At 44.2% G+C, this 26,815-nt stretch overlaps 1 protein-coding gene across 1 annotated transcript in view; it reads right to left on the reverse strand.

Annotated features, from left to right (window-relative positions):
- MBOAT2 (membrane bound glycerophospholipid O-acyltransferase 2) overlaps positions 1 to 26,815 on the reverse strand; it is a 173,422-nt gene that overhangs the window by 83,911 nt on the left and 62,696 nt on the right. The window contains exons 3-4 of the mRNA XM_083178526.1: positions 22,883 to 23,028; positions 19,950 to 20,027 (exon numbers count right to left, since the gene is read on the reverse strand). Of these exons, the coding sequence (XP_083034652.1) occupies positions 19,950 to 20,027; positions 22,883 to 23,028 (224 nt within the window). The remainder of the gene's footprint in view (positions 1 to 19,949; positions 20,028 to 22,882; positions 23,029 to 26,815) is intronic.

Below are 26,815 nucleotides of genomic sequence, written 5' to 3' on the forward strand. Positions count from 1 at the left end.
AAGGAGTTAGGCTGCAGGATGGATGTGGGTAGCAGGCAGGACTATGGAGCTAGGCTGCAGGATGGATGTGGGTAGCATTAAGAACTAAAGGCACTATGCAAATTGGGCACGATTTCACCCAATTCGGATGAAATGGGCCGTGAAATCGGCCCAAATCACATTTGTAGACATCCCGTCCGACCCGATGCACAGTCCTGTGTGCATCAGATCGGAGTCAGGAGTCCAGAAGGGCTGCACATGAGAATTGCTAAATCTTATGTGCAGCCCGGAGCTAGGTGGGTGACGGCAGTGGGCGGTGGATGCAGGCTACCAGAGAGTCAGGTGGAGGGAGCAGGGGACCAGGTGAGCCGGGCAGAGGAAGCAAAAAAAACCAAAAACATACAAATGAAGGAGAGGTCTCAGCCAATCCGTGGCTGCCCATTCATTTGTATGGGTTTTGTTTTCTTTAAGTGCTCCATCCCCATCCCCCGCCGGGCTCTCGGTCACAGGCATCCCCCCCTACTGCTGTCCCCCCTGTCCCTGTTCCCCTTGCCGGCGTCCACCAGCCCCCTGCTCCCTCCGCTTGCAGCTCCCCGGGAATTGCATGTGATAAATCACTACCATTACTTCAGTGTGGGGTTTACAATGTGGACATTTTCTCTGTTTGAGGTGTTCCCACTTGTCTCTATTACTTTTTATGTACCATTATTCCCACTGTCTCTTATCTTCTTTCTCATTTGTTCACACCATTTTCCATGGCTGGGTCGTTCTATATGTGCTCCAGTTACCATTCTTAGATATATTGGCACATAGCTTATTAAATGAATGCCTTGCTCTGGTCTCCCTGGTATACGGTTTACTGTGGGTGTCAACTTGAAAAATGATAAATAAACACAACATAAGTTAAAAGAATAAAACAATAATTTTGCTGCAGGGATCTTGAACCCATTCCCCCAATATGAGCCAATCAACAATCTGCTCCGCAGTGTTGTTCTATTCACCCATATGGGGCCCATTTATCATTGGGCAACCGCAATTCTGATATGGGGGTAGCCTATTGTAGCCTATCGGCTAAAGGCCGCACTGACGCCGGGGGAAGAATACACTGCCGCCGCTAACTGCGCTTGCGCAGACCCTCTGTGATATATTCCAATAACATTCCGACCAGGTCGCATTGTATATGCCATCCTTAATACATGGGCCCCATAGACCCCTAAGGACGGCGGTCCTGAGTAAAACTATCCAGCGAGCGCCATCAAGACCTGCCAATGGGGACCAGCCAAGCAGATATTAATTGCATACGCGCCCATCCCTTCTTTCTTTTGTTGGCAGTTGGAGAATTAGGAAACACTGTCCTGGAACAGGGACGTTTCCCACTGGGGGCTCCCAGAGCATGGAGGTTGCTGCTGCGGATCCCAGAGCATGGAGGTTGCTGCTGCGGATCCCAGAGCATGGAGGTTGCTGCTGCGGCTCCCAAAGTAGCCCTGTTTTGAGGGTGGTACAAGATTGTGCCTGGCTGTGATATAATCAGGGATGCACAGTATGAATGACTGCAGCTGTATAACAAGCAGACCCCGAGCACATGATTGAGCTGTTACATAGAGGATGCAGACTGACAAGTCATGTGGATCATCTATTTCTGCTCAAGGATTAAATGTATTTGTCATACTTTTAAAGTCATATTTATTCATGTAGAAATCACATTGGGATGTTTCACAATAATTAGCCCTTTCCACACCTCACAGCAAAATTAATGAACTGTCATCTCCGAACAGCGAAGCAAGAGCAGAGCTCTGCGCCTCTGTATACGCACTGCTCTGCCAGGTGGCCTGTTCTGCTGGACGAGTCTATTCACACCGAGTGTCACCGCGCCCTGCAAAGCTTTCCACGTCATTTTACAGCCATTAAAGAAGAAGCAAAATGAAAATAAATGAACATTGTTGCTTGGACCTCACCAAGATTAGCGCACAGGGAAGTATGGTGGGGTAACAGGTAGGGCAATACATGATGATCACATACTTGTCGTTTTCAGGGCCTGACTCAGGGCCTGGGTATAATAATAATAATAAATGTATTATGAATATACGCAGCAGTCAGGTCATATTGATGTCATCTACATAAGTATAACTGAATGACCCCTTAAGGGTGCTGTCATAAGGGTCCGTGCGATTTCTATTGTTTTCATGCATTGTGATTTGTCGTTGGAAAGCTTATGACTTTCTAAATACAACCAGGGCCGCTAAAAGCGCCTGTGGGACCTGGTAAAAAAAAGGGTGTGGTCAATAAGAGGGGAGGGTGTTGCCACGCCCCTGTAGAACAATTTAGCAGGAGGGTCAGTGGCGTAACTATTAATTAAGCTCCCCCCCCCTTGCCGCACATTTTGGCAGCGCCCCCTCCACACCTCTGCATAATGCCGCCGTTGGTACCTGCCGCTTTGCCGCATCAGTCTGCGGTCTCTGCTCCTGCTAATGAAAACTGACCCTTAGAAAATGGCTGCCCCCATACTGCAGACCATTTTTGAGGATGCTACAGGAGGCGCAGGCCTCCTGTAGCATCCTTAAAAATGGTCTGCTGTACGGGGGCAGCCATTTTCTAAGGGTCAGTTTACATTAGCAGGAGCTGGGAGAGCAGGGAGAACCGGCGGCGGCATTAAGTGGAGGCAGCCGGCAGCGGGTAACAATAGCCCCGCAGCCCCCCCCCGGCACCCCTCACTTACTAAGCGCCTCCCCGCAACCACAGGGGCTGCGGGGCTATAGTTAAGCCACTGCAGGGGGTGCGGGCTGTGTGCTGGCGCACAGGCTGCTGCTGCAAATGCCTCTCTCCCCCACTGAGCACATGGCACTGAGCAGCGTGTGCTGAGCGTTGGGGAGAGAGGCTGTGCTGCTGCGGCAGCCTCTGCTCTCTACTTCCTTTGTCTATACTTAATGTAACATAATTGTACCATAGTGCGCCAGGATCCCTTTACACTGTACCATGTGCGCCCTTTGAAGAATCTATTCAGCAACTGTGTCCTTGCAAATCATCAATTCAATCAAAGCCATGAGATCAGGCAATTTACATAGTGCAAACCTCACTAGCGAACCTAGAAACATAAAAGGTTTTTATTTTCTTATTTCTATTCAACTACATTATATAGAAGCTATATAAATATGTACCACACCACCTGTGGCAGTATGATCTGGCCTGCATTTCAAATGCCGGAACTCTGGTCTGTTATCCTTGTATGTTATATCTCAGTAGCTAAGGAAGGAATGCCAGCTTTTACTGTACCCTTTTCACTTCCAATCACTCTGAGAAGTTACAATAATGTCTGTAGCAAAGGACACCTTCACTCCCTCCCATGAAGACATCAAGACTATTATCCTGTCATGTGTAGGAGATGAACCTTTAAAGGTCTCTGTGTATTATTATACCACAGAGTACATACTGTATGTGTCTTTATTTTGTTTTTTGCACTTAAATGAAGAAGCAATTCAGGTCGTTTTCATTAGCTATGTAATGCCTTACCCAAGATACGGCAAAAATCTCTAATCCCTGCTCTCAGTATCTCTTACGTTGATTATTACAATAGTCCTCTTAAGCTCCATAAACACTGGGCGACTATGGCCAGCGATGATCGCGTTCATTGCTGGGGGGAAAGCCGCTCAGTGCATACACACTGAGCGGCTTTCCCCCTGCCCGGAGCTGTCAGCGGGGGAGAGGACGGCTTCGCATAGCACATCGCTACACAAAGCCGTCCTCAAAGCCGCTCTTCTGTTGGTATAACCAGCAGATGAGCGGCTTTCCTGGCGATGAGCGGCTTTCCTGGAGATGATGCGGGAGCGCGCAGCAGCGCTCATCGCCGGGGCATACACACTTGGCGGCTTTGAGCTGAAAGCCCCTCAAACCTTCTGTTTTAAACCACTTTCAGCTCAAAGTCGCCCAGTGTGTATGGGAATTTACTGGTCTTACCAAGAAGAGACTCTCACCACTACAATCCATTGCAAAGCTAATCTTCCTTGCTAGACTTTCTTCAATGTGGGTACACTCAGTCCCCCCATTGGTTACCTGTATTACTGTATTCAATACCTTTACTCACACATAAGGCCATCAACCAAACTACACCAATGTACATCTCTTTGCTTATTTCAAAATTTCTCCCAACCCAACCTCTCAGCTCTTCTCAAGATCTACAACTCTCATTTACACTCTGTGGAATGCCCTACCATGCACAGTAAGACTCTCCCCTAGGCTCCGAACCTTCAAGCGTTCCCTGAAAATGCATTTCTCCATACAAGCTTATCACATTCCAGAACCGCTCACTCAACCATCATAAGCTTTCCTATCCAATTAGATCACCACTGTGCAGACAACACATATCCTCACTTTCTTCACTTTTTCTTCCTTCTGACATCATTTCTGTGATCTGATATTAAGCAACCCACCTAGAACCTATCCTTATGCCTATTTACCAATAGATTGTAAGCGATGAGTTGGTGCCGGAGTCTGATTGTTATATGTACCAAAGGTCAATTTATGGCCAAATTCAGATTGATAAAACTCATTCTTTAATCGATGTTGGGCTTCCATGGCTAAAACACACATCTTCTAACAAATGGATTCAGAGATTCAAACTTAAAATGTTAGTTAATGTGTATTCTAGTCCTGGAAGCTCAACATCAATTAAGATTTTTAGCGCTCAAAAATCTCACAAGTAGCGGTGTTGCTCATACCAACCCATCAGACTTCAGAGCATTTTATAGAATATACTAGATAAATGACAGGTATAATCTGGTTGATATGGGCAACACCTCCGCTTGTCCTCTTTAGAAGGTTGGATACAGCGCTCAAAGAGATTACAGAGGGGGATTCCGCTGTGCACACATAAATAGACAGGAAAATATGGTCATATTATTACTAATATCTTAAGGTCTGATAAGGAATATATGACGTCGATTTTTTTTAACTATTACTAGTAGCTTTTCTATGATCATCCCACAGGTGTTCAAGGTTTACTTAACTTATCAAGCAATGGGTGTTTTTAATTGATAATTTTTGCCTATGAATTAAGGGACTACCATTTAGTACACACTGACATTGTTATCGAAGACCTTAATCATGGGGTAGGTTGACCAGAGCTAGGAGAGTGATCAAATGGAGAGTACTGACCAATCAGTTCCTAACTGCACTTTTACAGGCCTTCTTTCAAAAATAACAGAGGCTGATTGGTTGCCAATTTATCTCTTGTGACTTCATCACTCTCCAAGCTTTGATAAACCTCCCCTATGTTATGCTCTTCCATAACAATGTTACTGTACAGTAGAACATAGTCCCTTTTATTCTTCGGCAATAATGTCTATGTATGGGGAGGTTCTGGATGCGCAGTACAACTAATCTGATTTTTACGGCATGTAGTTGGGCCTACATGCAGCCCTAAATCAGACCCATAATGAGTAGTTCAATCACGAGTAACTGGATTTTCATTTATTTTACATAAAAAAAAATAGTTAACACCTACGTGAGTTTTATGCCTAATTAATGGTTTAATGGAGGCAATAAAGAGACAATACAGCTATGGCACTCTGCCTCCAGTCTTGGCACTGTGTGGGTTAGGACTTCAGCAGCAGTGGTCCGTGCCAGCGAGACTGGTGCCAGCAAAGTGACATTAGAGCAACTATAGATATCGGTGTCATAGCATAATACCGCTGTTTATCCAGCAGTACAAAGTTCTTCCAAGCCTGGCGTGATCTCTATTTATAACTGAGGGCTTCTGTTCCAACGGCTCTTTCATCCCAATACCATTTCTTCTTTTTAAAACATAAAGCCATGAGGCCAGAAAATAGTATAGCCCCCGAATGATAAATTATTAAGCCGTGCAGTTCTGTGGACTAAAATGACCAGTTCGGATGGAGACCCCAGGCTCGGCACTCCCCAAAACGTAGGTGACACACCTCAGTATTGTAAAATGGAGGCCATCTATTTCCCCTCTTCACCCTCGCATGTGCTCTACGGATCTCTCCTGTCTGACTCCGTCTCCTCACTAGACTGTATGCTCTTGGGATTAGGGCCCTCTTCCTTCTTTCCCTCCCAAAAAACACCAATGCTCGGTCATGTAAGTCACTTATTTCTTCACCTCTATGGGGAAAATTCAAGTGTTTTGCACAACGACGGGCAATAGATGGCGCAGACAGAACAATTCAAGTGTTGCACCTTTTGGTCGCGCACAGCTGTCATTTTGAAGGGCTGGGAACTAGTAATGATAACAGAGAAAGGGCTGGTGTAATTCTCTGCATTTACCAAGAGGTATATAGCGATACCTCTCTGACTGCCGCTTACAGCCATCTCCAAAGGCATCTTACATGATGGCGGCTTAACACAATTTGATAAGCATTGGAAATCAAAGCCAAGCTTTTAACCTGCCCAGGGTCCATTGCCATACAGGAGTGTACTCCCCACGGCTACACTGCCCACAATAATCCCCATGGCCATTGCATGCATCTATTATAATACAGACAACCCCCCATCCACCTACAAAGCCTCATGTGTCCATCTGGATAATAACATGGAAATACTTTGGACAGCAGTGGATTAGATAAATAACAAACCCCTGTGTACTCTATGTGCCACTTTGTCCTTGCAATTGATCAACAGCTCAATTCTTGGCAATGCCGTCACCTTTTATCTTATGACAGTAATACAAATCTTGCCAGTCGATAAGGTTATGCCCAGTACTCTAGATAACACAAGGCAGATTTATTGCTTGCCTTGTGTTTTCTGGAATAAGGTTTCACAGCGTTAAAACTGCAGCTCAAATCTTCCACAGCTTGTACCACCAACAGAAACACAGCTTGTATATAGGGCTGCCTATAGAACCGAAGGGCTTCTCACAGCAGAATTCCCCAGACAGATCTGTAGCATCACTATTTATAACATAGATTTAAAAAAAAAAAAAAAAAACATACCATGGGGGTATTCAAATCAATTGATCGCTGGATCTCAGAAGGATATTCAATTTTGTTTCACCCGCCAGGCAAAGAAAGATCCTGTAAATCCCCAACTTGTGTGTTTTCCGACGCAATTTTAGTTTTGTTCAGGCGATTAACAAATATTGGAGAAACACTGGAAGAACTCAATGGGCGGTATTCAATGAGGCTGATCGCCAGGTTTTTATGGCGATTTTGTGCTGTAAGGCGAATTTCTGACTAAAACGGTGAATCACCCTATTCAATGACCAGATGGTCCGAATACATTTCAAGGTTTTTTTCGCCATGATTCACCGAGTAGCAATCGCTATCTTTTTATGGTGAAGTGGAAGGTGAACTTTTAAAATAAAGTGTTTTGTTTTTTACAATTGGTGTCAAAAAATCTGGAATTTTATTCTGAGGAGGGGCATGCTATTTTTATTCATGTGCTGTAATTTAATTAAAAAAAAAAAAATATATTTTTTTTTTTGCACAGACCAGCCAGCAGGGGGCCAGAGCCGAGCCGCTCATTAGATATTCATATATTCACTGCACCCGATCATTACATATTCATGATCGGGTGTAGTGAATATACCCGGTCCCCTGCTGGCACCCCCGGGGGGCAGCCTGTGCTGTCTGGCACCCAGGGAGCCCACCTCCCCCCCACAAACGTTCTGGGGCAGGCAGGGAGACTTCCATCTCCCTGCCTGCCACCGTCCTCAGGCTCCCTGCGGCGTCCGCCGCAGGAGCTCAAATTCTCCAGTCAGGGGCAGCGAGCCCCTGACTCGTTGAATACCGGAGCCGGCGAGACTCCGGAATGTGGCGAATGTGCAGCGAATCCTAAACAGGATTCGCTGCACGTCGCCGGTATTCACTTGAATACCGCCCAATGTCACTTCGGGGCTAATTGAATATATCCCAAAGTATCTAATATTGCAACAATTCCAGATGACTGATTTCTAGTTTATGGATTTATTTTTCGTGTTTGCTTTCTTACAAATAAATATACATTGTTTAAATGAAAATCATTTTTAGTCCAAAAGACTTTTTACCAATGTAAGACTGATCATCCTCAATTAATTCCTTTATATATACTGTATATGAGGCCTAATTCTGCATGGATCACTAATCAGAGATCTAATCGCGATCCATTTGCAAATCCATACGCAATTCGAGCCATTAAATGTGACTAGGTCTGATGCTTCCACTAATCTGCAAATGAGACCGGGTGGGAGTGGTCATCGCTGACATCACAGACCCTCCTCAAAATGCTTTTTTAAACACAGGTTTCCGCCCTCAAACGTCTGCGGCTTCCTATCAGACAAACTGTGACTTCCTTGTGTTTCCGATCCATTTGCGTTTTCAGTCACTACCTTACCCTTGTGCGTGAGCATACCTCCTTTTTCGCCCGGGGCCGACAGTTTCCCGGTGGCAGGCACTTGGGAGTCTTGCTGAGTAGCGGTGAAAAGATGCTGTGCGCATGTGCACAGCATCTACTCCCGCAGGCAGAGGGTCTGGGGGCATGGCCAGATGCTCACAGAGCCCCTGGCCATGCCCCCACAGCAACAAAACAGGGGGGGGGGTGCCCTAGCAGAAGTGATGCAATTGGAAGACCACAAGCCTTTGCTGCTAGGCCACACCGGCGATGTTTTGAAAGTTGGGAGGTAAGCGATCGCAATGCACATGGCAATCCATGCTGAAAGATCTGCAACATACCTAATTAGAAAAGAAGCAGCACAGATGGTGTAATGGTCAGCATTACTGCCTCACAGCACTGAGGTCAGGGGTTCCATTAACACCACAGGCCTAACTGTGTGGAGTTTGTATATTCTCCCTGTACTTGCGTGGGTTTCCTCCCACAATCCAAAAATATACTGGTAGGTTAATTGGTTACCAACAAAATTAACCCTAGAATGTCTGTGTGTGCATGTACATGTGGTAGGGAATATAGATTGTAAGCTCCACTGGGCAGGGACTGATGTGAATGTTCAACTATACTCTGTAAAGCGTTGCGGAATATGTATGCACTATATAAGAAACTGGTAAAAAAAAAAATCTAGTGCCACGTGTAACATTAATGTTACGTTTAATTACTGTATCCAATTAATTCTGCTTCTGTTGATTGTGTCTATAAACTTTATTAGCTTTAATTATAGCCCACTGTGTGGTGCACTAGTGTTAAGGTCCATACACACTGGGCAACTATGCCCAGTGTGTATGGACAGCGATGATCGCATTCATCGCTGGGGGGAAAGCCGCTCATTGCATACACACTGAGCAGCTTTCTCCCTGCCCGCCACCATCAGCAGGGGGGCGGACTTAGCGCAGTGCTATGCAAAGCAGTCCTCAAAGCCCTCATCTGCTGGTATTACCGCTCATCGCCGGGGCATAACCACTGAGCGGCTTTCCCCCTGCCCGGCGCTGTCAGCGGGGGGTGGGGCGGATGTAGCGCAGTGCTATGCAAAGCAGTCCTCAAAGCCGCTCATCAGCTGGTATAACCAATTACATGCTATTTCAAACGTCTTTTTTCGTGTGTACGGGCCTTTAATCCAGGGTTGCCTACCCCTCCCGGCCCCCCGGAAAAGGTGGCAATCCTCCCGCATATCCCCCCCAGCTCCCGCGATGTGTCCCTCGGCGGGGGGGGGGGGGGGAGGGCAGCCAGCTCAAAAGTCGGCAAGTATGCTTTAATATCTGCCTGCAAATTATTGTCCAACCTGTGAGAAATGTGACAGATGCACAATATTAGAACCATTAAGTTCTCAGTTCCCTTTTTAGAACTGTACCCCTTTCAGACACAAAAAAAGACCCGGGAATTTCCCTGCTCTTGCCGTGTCGACCCGGGTTTTTCTTCTGTCTGAAAGGGTCAACACGGGTCTAAAGTTCCGGGACTTCGACCCAGGTATTTACCTGGGTTTTTCCCGGGTCTGTATTCCAAAAACCCGGGTCGCCGGCTGTCTGAAAGGAAACGACCCGGGTTTTTGGGATTATTACACATTGTTAGGCACTGATTGGCTCTCCTGGTGGGGTGCTGGCTGATTGGTTGTGAGGATAGGCTTCTCTGATTGGCTGGGAGGGCATGGCAATGGAGCTGGCCTCTGAGGTCATTAGGGAGCTGAAAAAAGGATAGCATGGCCCACTGGTAGAAGCAAGAGGTGAGAGCTGCTGGCAGTGAGAGGGGAGGAGGATATCGGCAAACAGATGACTGGGACAGTCAAAGATGCCACAGTGTACTCAAACATTGCAAATATACTGACAGCCATGTGAGGTAACATGTACCTTCCAGTATATAAAAACAATAAAACTTGTTTACAACATATCCTTGTGTCATGCCATGGTTAATGCAATGCAGTGAGCAGTCACCACCCACTTTTGATGACCTCATCTCTGTGTGCCTTTAACCCTTTCCCGACCGGGCGTTTTTTGTTAATTTTTTTTTTTTTTTCCTCCTCGCGTTCAAATAAGCGTAACTTTTTTAATTTTCCGGCTATATAGACACATGAGGGCTTTTTTTTTGCGGGACAAGTTGTACTTTTTAATGGTACCATTTACTATACCGTATAATATTCTGGGGAATCAGGAAATAATTCAATGTGGGGTAAAAAGGAAAAAAAACGCAATTCCACAATTTTGCGCTGGTTACGGTTTTTTGGGAGTTCATAGTTCGTTTAAAATGATGGGTTATCTTTATTCTATGGGTCGTTACGATTCCGGTGATACCAAACTTATATAGTTTTCGTTACGTTTTACCACTAAAAAAAAAATAGAAAATTTTACGGTTTTTCTAATTTGCGTCGCGTCGCCATGTTCTGCGGCTTATAACTTTTTTATTTTTCCACCTACGGACCTGGGTGTGGGCTCATTTTTTGCGGGCTGAAGTGTACTTTTTAATTAATACCATTATGGGATATGTGCGACTTTCTGATCTCTTTTAGTTACATTTTTTTGGGTAGGCGATGCGACCAAAAAACGTAGTTTTGGCGTTGGGAATGTTTTTCCGTTTACGCCTTTAACCGTGTGGGATAACTAATGTTATATTTTAATAGATCGGACTTTTAGGAACGCGGCGATACCAAATATGTTTAATTTTTTTATTTTTTATTTATTTTTATTTGTGAAATGGGGAAAGGGGGGTGATTTGAACTTTTACTATTTTTTTATTTTTTTTTTATTTTTAAACTTATTTTTTTTTTTTTTTTTTTACTTTTACTACAAGGCCCCCTAGTGTACTTGACCACTAGGGGGCGCGATCGCCTGTACTAGGTTCAGCCATAGAGCTCTATGGCTGAACATAGTGATTTTCAGCACTTCCTATTACATCCTGCCTCAGGCAGGATGTAATAGGTATGCTGACATGGCCAGCACAGGGGTCTACATTAGACCCCTGGCTGCCATGGCAACCGATCGGCACCCTCCGATCTCGCCGCGGGGGGCCCCGATCGGCGCCGGAGGGGGGCGCCCCCCCTCCGATCAGCTATTTAAGCACTGCGGGCGCTTTGCCCGCGGTGCTTAAAGGGTTAAACGGCCACGATCGGCGAACTCGCCGCTCGTGGCCGTGAGAGCAGGTACCTGGCTGTAATATACAGCCATTACCTGCTCTCTTTCAAGCCAGCTCACTCCGTGAGCTGGCTTGATTCCCCCGCAACCGACTCATGACGTATATATACGTCATGTGTCGGGAAGGGGTTAAAACTGTCCTATTCTTATGACACACAGAGTTTTGCAGGAAAAATCCGGCTTCTGTGTGAAAGGGGTCGACACGGGAAATACCCGGGTTTTTGCTCCTGTGTGAAAGGGGGTCAGCCCCTTGCTGCCTAGTTGTACCCGGGTTTTTGTATCCGGGAAATACCTGGGTTTTGGGGATTTTTCTGTCTGAAAGGGGTATTACTTACAGTCAGCATATACAGTATAATATGACTTGTGTATAATAAGGTCAGATTTGCCAGCAGTGACAAAATCCTGATGGCAACTCCCTTGTGCTTAGCGTAATTCCAGGGATGTGGTTTCAGTACTATTTCCATTAAACACCACTGTGATAAAGAAGTCACTAAAAAACAACAACATAGCATTATACCGATCCCTGCGGGCCTGGTGATGTTATCTCTACTTCTCCCTAATTGTTAGTGTGACCACACCTGCCCCAGAGCAGCATAAGCAGCCAACAAGGATTCTGCTTAGGCGTAACATACGGGACTAGTTATGCATGTGTATATTAAATGTACAAAATTGAGATATTTTAATGATAAGCATACACCAGGTTTACAACTGTACCCATGCCCTGCAGCAACATACATATTTCTCCAGGAGTATGAAGCCTTTCCCACCAGAAGCAAACAATGACATCACTCAGTGATGTCACCTGTTCCCAGTAAACGGACAAGGTACATACTAATGACTTAGTTCTGTCCACACAACGCCTGCTTCCTCTGTGCTACAGTAATGGGTAACCTTTTTTTTTTTTACGTTTTATTTTTCTAATCAAGGATACTGCAAGGTTCAATTACATTTCATTTTAAAGAATACGGATATAGTTTGATTGGAAGACGGATGAATGGAAATGATCTAAATATGTATTGCAGTATAATTATTATGGCAGAATTCAGGCGTCTGTTTTTATTTTAGTTCCTGTAATTCTATCTGGATGGACGGACTGTCACAGGATGTCTGTGTACAAATGAGTTGTGTACATTTGCAGATGATTAAATCTGTATTGGACTAGCAAATTCCTTAGAGCAACTACAAATCAGTAACAACGAATAGGAGACGTCGCCTGGTACAGAAAGGGGTTCTGGGTCTCACGCAATGTCAAACACAAGAGATTTTTTTTTATTATTGAAATTGGGTCTAAAGTTGGCCTTACACACGCAGATTTATCTTCAGATCTGGCTGGTTGGAACAAAAACATGGTTATGGATGAGAGCAAATGACAGTTGACCATTTGCTTGGAAATGCTGGAAAACTGACAAACTGTCACTCATCCATAACCATGTTTTTGTTCCAACCAGCCAGATCTGAAGATAAATCTTACTAGTGTATGGGCACCTTAAGGCCCACTGTACATGAATACAGAGTCCATAGCAGTTCGACATAAGGCAGATAGGTGGAAATTTACTAAGATGGGAGTTCTATTTCACTTGGGATGTTGATATGGGCAACCAATCAGAATGTACTACTTATTTATTTAGCACCTTCTAGAACAGGGGTGGGGAACCTTTTGGGGTCCAAGGGCCATTTGCATTGGGTCATAATGCCTCGGGGGCCATTTAAAAAAAATGCCCTGTGGCAGCCTTCCCACACTCCGGTGGCTGCCGCAGTTTACGAGCCACCCGTCTGTGCCGTCCGGCGGCTGTGCAGGGACTCTGACACGGGGGAAATTTCGCGAGAGGGCAGTAGCTCTCGCGAGATTTCCCCTGTACTTGACTACCTGCACATACGCCGGGCGGGCCACAGAGCCCGGCTCTGCGGGCCGGAGGTTCCCCATCGCTGTTCTAGAAGATAATAGATAGTATCTGATTGGTTGCCCACAGCAACATCCCATGTGAAATAGAGCTCCCAGTAAATTTCCCCCATAGGGGTATATTCCATTGATGTCAAAACTGCCGTCTTCCCGAAAAGACAGCAGTCTTAAGGTGCCCATACACTAGTAAGATTTATCTTCAGATCTGGCTGGTTGGAACAAAAACATGGTTATGGATGAGTGACAGTTTGTCAGTTTTCCAGCATTTCCAAGCAAATGGTCAACTGTCATTTGCGCTCATCCATAACCATGTTTTTGTTCCAACCAGACAGATCTGAAGATAAATCTGCGTGTGTATGCCCACCTTTAGACATGAATAGGCTGGAAGGGGTTCCGATCTATTCAATGCTAGCTGGGGTTTTTTTTTGGCAAGTTGGAATATTCCAATCTGCCGAAAACCAGTTCTACTGATGGAATAGCCACTAATCCACCTGCTTTTGCATGTTTCCGGCAATCTCAATCTGACATGAACGGCATCCATTGAATATACCCCATAGTTTCAGTAATGCCTTGGAAATGTATTGGGCTTCCTTGGAGAGTGACAGGGAGTTGGCTAAGCAGGCACACTGAGGTGGTCCATATAATAAATGTGTTATGAGTATGAAGCCTTCGCTAGCATTACACATTTATTTGCAAGGCGCGATTTTAATATAGCGGGGCTGCATCTACCTGTTCATTGGCCACTTCTAATTCCCTCGGCAGTGATCAGATCTGAATGAGGCCCAATGTCCAGGAGGATAATTGAATACTAGTCTAGTTATTGATAAATATAATCACTCTCAATACCGCGCCACATTCTTACTGTAAAGTCTGAAAAATACATTGGAAAAAAATAAAAAAATTAACAATATTCATCTCCAAAAATTCAATGTCTCTGCAGTTTAATTATTTCAGTTCTGGAGAAGGAGGAAAGTGCACTTCGGGGAAATTACAGCGTTGGGAACAGAACAATTACTTAACACCTCTTTCTGGAGTGGAAGCCCACAACCAACAGGTTAAAAGTTCACTGGGCTGCAGGTAGACAGTTCAGTAACGAGGTATAATAATGAACCTCACTGATCTTTAATAAGACTTGTCATGCTGCTTAATGAAGTGTACTGAATACAGCATGCGGGCTGACAGAAGTGCCAGTCATGGGTAGTTGCAGCTGACGGCAAGTACTGAGTAATCCTCCTAGATACAGGACTGGAGCTTCTCACTGGAACGGCCACAAAGCACAGTCTGGTCAGCAGATTACAGTGATGATGTGAGACTCCTATGATTAACCTTTAATGTGACCTATTCTCTTCTGCTTATCCTCAACAAAGGAATTGCATTCATACCACCCTCCATGTGGTGGCGCTAGTGGCCCAAGAGACCACACTGCCTTAAGTGACAGGATCTTTGGCTACCTGAACGGTCCATTTGTAGCCAAGTCCAGGCATTCTGTACAAAGGAATGTGTAGATTATGCAGCTCAACAGCCAGGAGCCAAGGGGCCGGATTCAGAGTTGATCATGGATCTGCAAATTCGCAATCCGCTCTACTATTGAATGACCGTGCCTGGGTACGGATCATAGTGCGCATGCGTGAGCCCAAATAGCGATAAAAATAGTTAAAAGGATCTAATCGCAATTTGAATGACAGGAAGCCGGCATTTGGGGGGGTGGTAACTGCCCGTTTCCTGGGAGCGTCAGAAAAACCGTGGGCGCGCCAGGGAATTTTATGGGAGGGTTTGTGACGTCAGCTCCAGCCTGGATGGTTTGTGAATTGCGTATGGATGTGCGACTGGGTAGCGAAATTTTCCAAACACACTCGCAGATTTGCACGGGGCGGGTTTTCTTTCTGTCTGGGTGGCCACTAACTACTCTCAGTCATCTGCAACTGTGCAAAGAAGCGATCAATTCCAAATCAGGCCCAACAACATTTTAGGGAGGCAGTCAGTAGGTCGATATGTGACAAAAGGGTTGACAGAAGCAAAAAGACAACATGGAAAAGGTCGACATAAGGTTTCAGGGATTTTTTTGATGTCCAGGTCGACGCGGGAGCATGTGGAACTCCAGTTAGTGTACTGCTTGCCATATTTCGGACTGCTGCGCTCAGCACACTCTACTGTTCCCAATACACGTGGGTGGTAAAGCATGAAAAAGTCAAAACATTTGAAACATTTTTGAAAAACGCATGTCGACCTTTTCAAGCATCAACCATTGCCAGGCCCATGTCCACATTTTACTTGTGTCAACATCGACCTAGTGCATGTCGACCTAGTAACGGTCTACCTAGACATTGTCTGCGCGCCATCTGGATACCTTCCAGAGACACCTCACCGCCAGACAGCCCTACTCTTAAGCGGAGTACTCTCAAAATTGCCGTTACACACTAGCCAATGCAATAAACCACAGAACAACATGTTGTTCCTCCCTTCACTACGCTGCACGGCACAATAAACGAGATCACAATAATACAAACGGATGTTTTGTAAAAGTGCGCACTTAAAGTTTAAACAAGTGCTGCCGCTGTACATAAAAAAAGAGAAACACCAACTCTAATATGGGTAAACTTGTAGGAGGCAAAAAAGGTATCTAGTATCTAGAATGCAGATTAGCAAAAAGTTTGATTAAATGGATCTTTACCCTAGATACCCTCTTCCCATAACTCCAATTTTGAATTCAAATTTGTTCTTGACCATTCATTTGTAACATATTTCATACCAAATTATTATATCTCATGTCTATCTTTAAATATCTCATGCTTCCAATTGTTTATTATTTTAGGTCTATATTGTATTTATTTGGGGCCAAAATCTCCAGCGCAAAAAAAGAATATTGGTCTCCGAGTATAGGTATGGACAATGCCAGAATACCAAGTATGGCATAGTTGAGGTAATAAGAGGAGATTGGTGTCCATTATAAGAATTTTAAATGGTGCCAGTACGTTTGCCCTGAAGCAAAATGGCTACCGACAAGCGCTGTGATAATCCTTCTGAATACTGTGGAACACCTGCTCGGGCGAGGTGGAACGCATTATCAGAAGTCCTAGAGACCGGAATCGGAAGTAACCAATAGTACACAACAGGATGCCTCCGTTTTGAATGCACGGAACTTCCGGTCCGTTAAAAGGCGGGAAATTTGGTTATTTAGTGGGCTGTTTGAAAAATAAGAAGTGGTATAAATACAGCGTATGTTTGAAAACTATCTTTATCCAAGCCAGAGGAAGGAGAATTATATCTCCGAAATGCGTAGCTTGGAAAGAGACTATTGGTGGACAGTTGCACTTTATGGCACGGGCACTTTGGAGGCATTAGCACTTTGGACACAATCTTCTGCGGTGGTGACCAGTGCAGCTGTTTGGTCTCCAGACTTGCTTTTGTTAGCATAGCCCACCGCACCATCCATCTAGGGTGAGGTTTTCTGGTCTTCATTTTCATCGGATAAAGTGTAGTCCTATCGATTATGCACCAGTGTCCATAATCTGTCCTATTGTTGATTATTATTCGCCCTTCTATAATTTTTTTGCTGTAAACGAGATCATCAGAAGATGCGCTCAATGGAACACATGCGCATGCAACAGTGAGTACACACTAGACCATGTCGACAATTTGATATTCCATTTCAGCTCAAAACCACACATCGTCCAAAATATCATCAAGTGTGTGCCCAGCATTACTATCATAACATGTACAACGAACCCAGCTCTTACATATTTTTTGTTCTTTAAAATGCTTCCTTTCAATAGACTTTGAAGGCCAGGACACACAGAATAAGAAGAGCTTGTGGACGGTGTATTAATATACCAGCTGGAAGGGATTGGTACTGCAAAGTTGTTTGAAAAATGGGGACATTTCCAAGGACAAATGTATTTTATTCTATTTCCTTCATATGAACACCAATTCAGGTGATGGATCTATAGAGGACAAGGGCACTAATACACATATCAGGAAGCATAAAACCGGTCATTCACGGTAACGGGGGGGGGGGTTGGAGTACACTAAAATAGTGTGCTCAGAGGGATAACGGTATGACTGCCATAAACATTCACGTGGTAAAATCTCAATGCTGCTAGCATGTGCGTCATCTGCCCTCTATATCAGCACTTTCCACAATGCTCTACTATAAATCATGTTGGACAAACAAAAAGGGTTTTACTAATCGCACAGGAAAAATAGAATTCAATTTAAGAAAAGAGACCCCTCATATGATCATGAATTTATACATATTCATCATAGTGACAAGGGTGTGCTACCACTGGACACTGGTTGAGAGCAGAAAAAATCGTAAAGACAAAGGAGTGTCTCTGTGTGGTGCACCAGAGAGAGTTTGATATTAAAATATAAACTTTTATTAGTTTATTGGTAAGATATAGCGAAATAAGACACACAAAAACATACAAACAGACATGTAATAAAAAGGGATATCACTACCCTCACAATTTACCCTCATAAATTGTGTGAATTCACTTCCAATAGTGATTTTTAGAAATGCTGAAGAGCTGTCTAGTTGAATATGTTTAATAAACCAAATAGTGTTTAATAATCAGTGCAATGCCATCTGAGTTACCCTCAAGTTTAAGGTAACACACTGCGTTGATGTAAATCTCGACTGCAAACCCCCCACCCGGTGGAAATATAATCCACAAGGATGGGTTATGTGTTTCTAGTATTGTCCAAAAAACACAAATGCACAGTTGCAAGCGTGGTTCTAGGAATTCTGATGTCACGTCTGATTAGTATCAGCGTGTTCTCAGTAGCCATATATACGGCCGGTTATTGTGTAGCCGCCGTGTAATCAGACTGTGTGCCGGATTCCCGAGGGTCGCAGTGTTGGACGTCACACACCGCGCCTCACAGCCGCACAGACTGATCGGTCCGGAGACCGCTCGCACTATCTCTAATTTTTAAAACTAGACAAATCAAAAATACATATCAATGGGGAGGGGAGCGCAGGGGGTGAACCACGAAGTGTACGGTCGGCGTACGCTTCGCTAATGAGCTTCGAAGCCTGACGAAGCTCATTAGCAAAAAAAAAACATGTCGACCTAATGACATAATGTCTATCCAATGATCCCATTCCGTTGGAATAATACAAACATTAAACTCCACAAGAGATACAGTAATTAGCCTAAAGAGTAGCATCTCTTCTGCAGAAGGTAACGAGCATGGTGACAGTGGACCACTGTAGGAGAACCATTTCAAAATGCTAATTCTTTTTCTGACATTGTATTGAGGAGGTTGCCCAAGTGACTTTTCTATACATCATGCCTTCTGCTGTAGTTATAATTATATAGAATACATTTTAAATACTGTACATTGACTGATTTTTAAACCATCCTATTATTTGGTCTTTGACTTTTCTCCAGCTTTATACAAACTTTTGTTGTATCCAGGGCAAATGATAATATAAATACACTCAGTGTATACAGTATGTAATAATATAAAGCCGCAAGAGGTCTTGCCATAGCCTACTTAGTAAAATCATCTTAAGGCTGGAAATCCCTTTAATTAGCAATTAGCAGAATACAACATTAAAACTTCTATTACAGCTTATAATCTTCAAAAAGAATAACGATTCGGGTAAGACAATGTTATGTTACTAGTTTTAAGTCTGAGGGTTTGTGGGATAAATGTGGCTCAACTTAAACATAAGATTATTTGTATGCAGGGCTGCCACTAGGAATTTTGGGTACCGGGACTGATTTCCAGTCCGGGCCCCTCCACCCGCTCCCTTAAGTTACCGCCCAACTCCTGCTACAAGTCCCTCATCGCCTTCTGCTGAATGTAAAAGGTCACAAAGCACAGGCTTCTTCCATGCAGGATGCCGGCGGCCAATTAAAATGCAGTACCGGCTGATGAGCCAATCAGAGCTCGTGTTTCGGTAACCACTCTTGGCTAACAGTACACAAGCTCTGATTGGCTCAAAAGCCGGTGCAACTTTTAATTGGCCGCTGGCATCCTGCATTGAAGAAGCCTGAGCTATGGGCAGCGGATGCAGGTGGGGGGGGGGGGGGTTGCGGTGGGCAAAATGAGCTGCCGGGTCTTGCATTTTATGCCTCGGCAACAGCCTGCCAGGGAGTCGCTGGCAACTGGACTGCATACGATATATACTATGCAGTCCTTTTGCATACAATATATTGTATGCTTCCCCATTCCCCACTGCGGGGAGGCTGTCCGAGTCAGGAGGTCAACCGTGCGGCGCGTCCCATCTCAGACTCCAATTCAATGCGCAAAAAACTGCACATCCGATGTCAAACAGATGTGATTAGGCCACCTTTCACCTGATTTCTCAGCCGAATCCGTTGGAATCGGGTGGCAAGTGGCCAATTCACTAGTGGAGGGCCAGCTTAAGGTAGAGGTGTCCCGGACTGTGCCAAGTGATAACGGATTTCAAACCTCTCTTAATAACAATCATTTACTTGCACGTCCCCCTACAACACTACTACACCAGCTCTACCCACAATATCCCATGCACGTATGAAGACTCAGCAAACACTGTCATGGAGAAGAATGCATTAATATACTGTACATGAACCGTAATCTCTTACTTGTGCATATGTTCCACACCTACTGCGATCATGATGAAATAGCAGATACCGCTTTGCACAATAAAATGTAAGGCATACCTACGGAGGACAAAGACATTACATTAGTGGCGTGTAATACAATGCTGCTTGTTTATTTCAGCATGTGTTACCTGCATGGGGCTAGGCAGGAAAGCTTAAAGACAACAAAAGACCCCCTATTATATCCCGTGTCCCACGACTAATCAAACTCTTAAGCCTACACGTTTTGAAACGGAAAATACAAACCCCAAAAGGCTGACATTTGCAAATGTCAGCTCTCACCAACCTTAAAAATGTACTTCAGATCGGCGATATAAGAAAGCATTATGTAGTGATAGAGAGCAGCAACGCTCAGACTAATTGATGGATAATTGCGTATTTTCCGTTTGGGGTATTTTAAGTAAGCTATGAAGCTGCTCTATGGACGTTTCCATGACAACTTCCATTGTGGCGTCTTCATCTCAGTCAACATTTTCTGTCGGTTCCGAGCCTCCATGAAGGCGCATGCTGACTACTATGTGGGAAGTATCAGAAACCCTGCAGAAAAAGTCATATGTACAGTAGCGTGTTCACAGCAACATAGGTGTACTCCCAAATCTGCACAATCCAGAGTGGTTGGCTTGCAGCATCCCAATTGACCCGGTCATAGCTTGCATGCAAATATCACTAGCTTTTTAACGCTATCTGCCGGATGTAGGATATGTCATTTGTGATTGGATATGGTCACATAAACGTTATTTTTTTTTTAGTAGTTGGTACAAGACTGTCTGGCATCTAACAGCCTCTAAGCCAGTGGTTCCCAAACTACTATGTATCCTGGGGTGCACCAGCTTTTCCCTTAGTTGGACCAATTAAAATTATTTATGGTAAATGTAATAAAAATAAAAAAAAACAGTTCTTGTGGCTTCTAATAGTGTATTCCAAAAACCGAAATATTCAGAAAACCTTGGTTTTTCAGAATATATATATATTTTTTTTTATTTTTTTTTTGGGGGGGGTGATTCCCACCCCTTTTTTTCATACTTACCTCGTCTCCGATGGTCCACAGTGGCCTTCAGGATTCTTTACAGCGGCATCTCTGGTCCCAGGGGTGCACTCGCGCAATGAACCCCTGGGACCAGAGATGTCGCTGCAGAGGATCCTGAAGGCCACCGTGGAGCATCGGGGCACCACCAGGGGACCAGGTAAGAACCACTGCTCTAAGCACAAAGCTTGACTATAGGCCCATACACACTGGGTGGTTTTGAGCTGAAAGAAGCTCACTTTTGGTGTTTTGAGCTTTCACCTCAAAACCACCCAGTGTGTATGGGCCTATAGTCAAGCTTTGTGCTTAGAGCAGTGGTTCCTACCTGGCAGTGTTAAGCAGTGGTTCTTAACAAGAGTTCTCCTGAACACACAGAGAAAGGGTATTGTCGGATAGACTGTGCAAAGGCTCTGACACAGGGGAGGGTTGCGGTGTCGTCCCAGCAAGTTGTGCCCCTTGGCACATTCCATAATCTACAGTTTCTCTATTAACTTAAAACAGATGGGTGAGGGAGTCGATGCAAGTGTAACAGCCATCTCCTTGGCATACGCAGGACCAAACCAAACTGGCCCACAGGGGTACTGGGTAAACCAAAAGGAACAGGGGTACAGGAGAAACCAACATCACCTTTTTTGGTCATCTAAAAATTTGGTAATCTAAAAAATATATACAGTAAATCTTTATAATATAAACAAAATACAAAATATACACACATTAATAACGCATCAAAATATTCTAAATGCAAAAAATGTTAATCCTATGTTACAGTGTAAATCTAAAATAAATTCCGTCCACAATACCAAATACTTTTTTAAAAATTGCTTATTAGAGCCGGCGTCCCAGCTACGGTAAATGATTAGTTGGTGCAGTCTTTAGTAAGCTGCCTTGATTAATAACCAATATCTGTGAAACTTTAGCCAATACTGACATTAATTATATTTGCTATTGTGGACAAAATTATTATTATTTTACTTAGATTTTTTATATATAAAGATTATTATATATTTTTTTTAAACATTGGGGCAGGTGTACAGACAGAGAGCCTATCAGCCAGCCTGCAGGATCGCCAGACGCGCAAGCAGCTCGTGCCATCTTCTGTCGGATGGCGCACAGCGGCAATTGGCGATACTATCGCCAGGAGCAACTCCATCTGTATTAAGCCTGGTGAAGAGAAAGTGAAGAAAAAGTGGAGATAAAATGAAAGGAGATAACGCAACAGCCAATCAACTGCGTTTGAAAAAGGACAGTTGGGCATTGATTGGCTGGTGCATTATCCCCATATTATTTTATCTCAGGGTTGCCGACTTTCAGAAAATCCTCTCCGGGAGAAGCCCGGAGAGGAATCTTTCATTACGATTTTTTGGGGGCGGGGCTTAACCGTGACATCATTAAGCCCCGCCCCATTCCGGGAAATAGACTAAATAACTGATATCCATGGAGGGGCGGGGCTAAAACGTCACGATTGTGCCGTTTTAGCTCCTCCCCCTCCCCTGAGACCCGCGGATTGCGGCATATAAATGCCGCAATCGGGGGGCTCAGTGGGGGTCCCCCTGATTCCGGGAGGGTTGCCCACCCTTCCGGGGGCTGGGAGGAAGGACCCGATTTTCGGGAGACTCCCGCAAATTCCGGGAGGGTCGGCAACCCTGTTTTATCTCCACTTTATCTCTTCACCAGGCTTAATACATCTGCCCCAATGCATCTTGTCTAAACCTCAGTTCACAACACAACAGGCTACCCTTAAGGCAGCGGAGTGGTATGTTTCTCTGGACAACAGCTGTATAACTTGCCCACAATGGATGGGTGTTTATGGCGCTGGCATTTCTAGAACGCTGCTTTATTCACACATCAGTAGAACAGGACAATATTAGATCAACACATAAAATCTACTTACCATCCAAAGCAAAAAAGTGCAAGGTACAGCCCCAGAAGGGTAGCAACAACATGTCTGATTAAAGGACTCGTTTTGCTTGAATGAAGGTAGGTACGGAACCAGATAGCAGCAAGCAAGGCAAACACTTGGCACGCTACAAAGTTGACCTGCAGAGAGAACAGACAAAGGCTTCACATTAATACTCTGTGGAAAGTTGCAATAAATCTTATGTCCTGCTGTGAAAATGTCAGGTGCCACAAAATCAATGTTCTATATCCTTCCTCATAAATTAATCAGTGAGTATGGGGGGTATGGATCAGGCCTTGGCAAGAGAGAAAAAGAACTAGTCAGTCAGCTAGCTCCTAACTGCCATGCTACAGACTGCGTTTAAAAAATGAAAGGAGCTGATTGGTTGGAACTTTATCCTAGAGACTATAGGTACTTGCTAGTTACCGTAAATTATATAAGCAAATTGGTGACTTGGGCTCTTCTCCACTTTACCTCTCCCCAAGGCTTGAAACATCTCACCCATCAGAAACTTAGAAGTTCCCTTTTCCTAATTGTTTGTGCAGACTAACTGTACGGCTACGATCAGGAGTTGTCAGCAGATAAAATGCATGTGATCGCACCACGGCATAATATTTCCAGAAAAAAAAGCAGTTTCTATCTGTCAGCGCCACAGAACACGTCCGTGGTACTTTCGCTAATCAGAACAATTGTTTTGCATTTACTAATAGTCATGTGATATTTCAGCTGCAAGAAAACAGGCGTCATAACATGTATAATAAATGGTCCAGCCATCTGTTTCACTTGTATATTGAAAGACAAATAACTGCAGCACGTAAGGAAAACCATTCAATTAGCATACAATAAGATTGTAGTTACTTATTAACAATCATATCTACAGCAGTACCGGATAAGAATAGGCACCGGCTTATTGGCCCTGCGACATTGGATCACCATAACACAGATTGGATCACGAAACAAAAATTACAAACTTTTAAAAATTGTTTCAAAAATAAAAACAAAAAAAAACAACCCAAAGAAATGAAATTTAAAGATTCCATAGAGAAAATTTTGAGTTCATGTAATTATCCATTAACAAATGAAGGTACATAAACCATAGACATCAGATTTACATTACAGTTTCCAGATCGTAGACAGTAAAATTAAAAACGTATTAGAAGATTATTCGCAAGATTTCAGCTGTTAAGGACCTCCAACAGGGGTTCACAATGATTTCCCGACGGACACAATACCGATGGTCATAATACGGATACAGACCAAATAACGACATTCATTATGCCAACATGTTCAAAATACCGACATTTGATATGACGACAGGTCAAAAATGTCGACGTGGGTTTTAAATGGATTTTTGCCCCTCCGCATGTTTTAATGGAATGGGATCATTCGTCAGACTGCATTTAGGTCTACAGTCATTAGGTCTACCCCACTAGGTCGACTGGCAGGAAGGTCGACCTGACTTAAGGTCGACATGGGCCAAGGTCGACATGAATTAAGGTTGAATTTGCATAAAGGTCGACATGAGGAAGGTCGACTGGTCATAAGGTCGACATGGGTTTTTCACTGTTTTTTTATCCGAATGTCGACACAGTCGACATGGACACAGTTGGCAATGAGAATCGGACCCTCGCATCGCTCGCTTCGCTCGCCATGCTTCGGGCACGGTGCCTCGCTGCGCTCGGCACACTATTTTATTCTCCCACCACGCCCTAGTGGATGGTAGGGCATGAAATACCGCCTGTCGGCACATGTCGGCTCAAAAAACAGTGAAAAACCCATGTCGACCTTATGACCAGTCGACCTTCCTCATGTCGACCTTTATGCAAATTCGACCTTAAGTCATGTCGACCTTGGCCCATGTCGACCTTAAGTCAGGTCGACCTTCCTGCCAGTCGACCTAGTGGGGTAGACCTAATGACTGTAGACCTAAGTTCATTCTAATAGATGACCGCATCCCGTTTTAATCTGGCACTGGCGCAAACATATTCCGTAAAACATTAATAAATTAATCACTTGGCAGACAGGTTAGGTTTTCAATTGATCACGTTTTCAGACCACCAAAAAAAAAAAAACGGGGCCAATTCGACCTTTGACTATTCAAATGCAGGCATTTTCGTCCATCGACTAAAGAAAATTTAAAAAATAGGCGTCTTTTTTGCCTGTGCCTGACTTTTCACATACAGTAGGTGAAAAATCTGCACTTTTATTGAATAGGTCGAATCGAAATTCAACCTTAAAAACAGTGCAAAGTGATGATTTTTCGCCTAGGTGAAAAACGGACACCAACTGAATACCCTTAAGAAAGGCAAGATGGGCCTGCTTTCAAGCTGATTTATTATTAGTTATTTATGTAGCACTCGTATTCTCTATTTCACTTTACATTTGGGCCAAAACACTAATAAAACAACAATGATCCAAGTTTAAGCCTATGCTGCCAGTAGTTTTGACCTAGAAGCAGAGACTTGTTAGAGTCGGGTAGAACACCAATTAAAATCAAAACAGGTGCTGATACAGTTAATTATACCCCTTTCACATCGCAAAAGCCAGGTTGCACACAGGATTTTGACACGGGTCACCCCGGGAGCTACCCCACCACAGCCGGGTCGGTGACGTCAGACAGGGGTGGGACAGAGTGGTGGGTTGTCATGGGGATAGGGGAGGAGACAGCGATTGAAGCTGACGCAATCTCCAAGCACTGCCTCCTCCATAGTGTGAACGGTACCCTGGACGCTTGACCCCGGATACCCGTTCACACTGCACAGAAACCAGGGATTAACCCTCCTTTTAACCCGGGTTGGAATGCTGGGTCGCTAGACCTAGAAAATTTTAAATGGTGCTTTCAGATCACACCTCGGCCTGGGGTCATCAACCTGGCAATAACCTGTGTTGATAATGCAGTGTGAAAGGGGTATAAACCATAGTATATTATATTACTAAAAGTTTTTTATAGGTCTTACCGCTGCAGAAACCATTCTTTGTCTGTGACCCAGTGCAACAATAAATATATGTTTTTGTGGTAAATATTAAAATGTATGTGAATTAAACACCCAGCGATTGCAGACAGAGTTTAATGCGCATGTGTCAAAGTGGTGGGCACACTTGCCACGCCAGCTTTGTATTGCCATGTGGCTAGATCAGTGTGCCCCAGGTTCAGGTACTGATAGGTAGCCCAGTGGGCAGCATCTCCTTAGCAGTGTGCTTCTACAAACACATCTGCTGTCCTGCTGGCAGTCTTGCCTCTTTAATGCTGGGCGGACACTGGCTGTAGCTGAGCTAGGACATTCCTGAACCATGGCCATACCCCCCAGTAGAGGAAAACGACCTGCTACGGGAAGAAAGACAATGATGGTACGCAGTCAATAACTTTAAGATTTGTGATAGTAGAGGTGGAGAAGTAGTGAGGGATTAGGTAAAAAGAGAGCAGGTGATGGTCAGGGAGGAGGAACTAATATTGAGTCTTTGTAGAAAAGAAACATCTATGCTTCTAATATGTGCGATATTGTTTTCCTCAAATGGAACCACCACAATTAAATTGCATTTGCTGATGTCCTAGGTCAGCATACAAGGAGGTGTCCTACATTCTGGGAAGGCACTGGCCTGTAACAGGGAAGTGCCCAGATGTGGAGGTCAGGCACCAAGAGATAAAGCGGAGACACAAAGTTGTAAATGATAGACTAAAAGCAGCTTCACACTTTGGGTAATTACAGAGACTCGGAGAATGATAGGATCCAGCCTGTTTCCAATCCTGAGATGATAATTCTCATCCTATTTTATTAAAAAAGTCTCTGAAGCTCCATTTTTTTATTAAATCTTCTTATTCGGGTATCAGAATAACATCTGCGTATGTCTCCTGAGGTGAATGTACTATGCGAGGCTCAGCCTACTTGAAGTTCCCTAGAATCGTGGGGCCCTGGACTTCTTCCCACT

The sequence above is a fragment of the Crinia signifera genome, chromosome 3, assembly GCF_055691185.1.
Source record: "Crinia signifera chromosome 3, ASM5569118v1, whole genome shotgun sequence".
Classification (NCBI taxonomy): domain Eukaryota; kingdom Metazoa; phylum Chordata; class Amphibia; order Anura; family Myobatrachidae; genus Crinia; species Crinia signifera.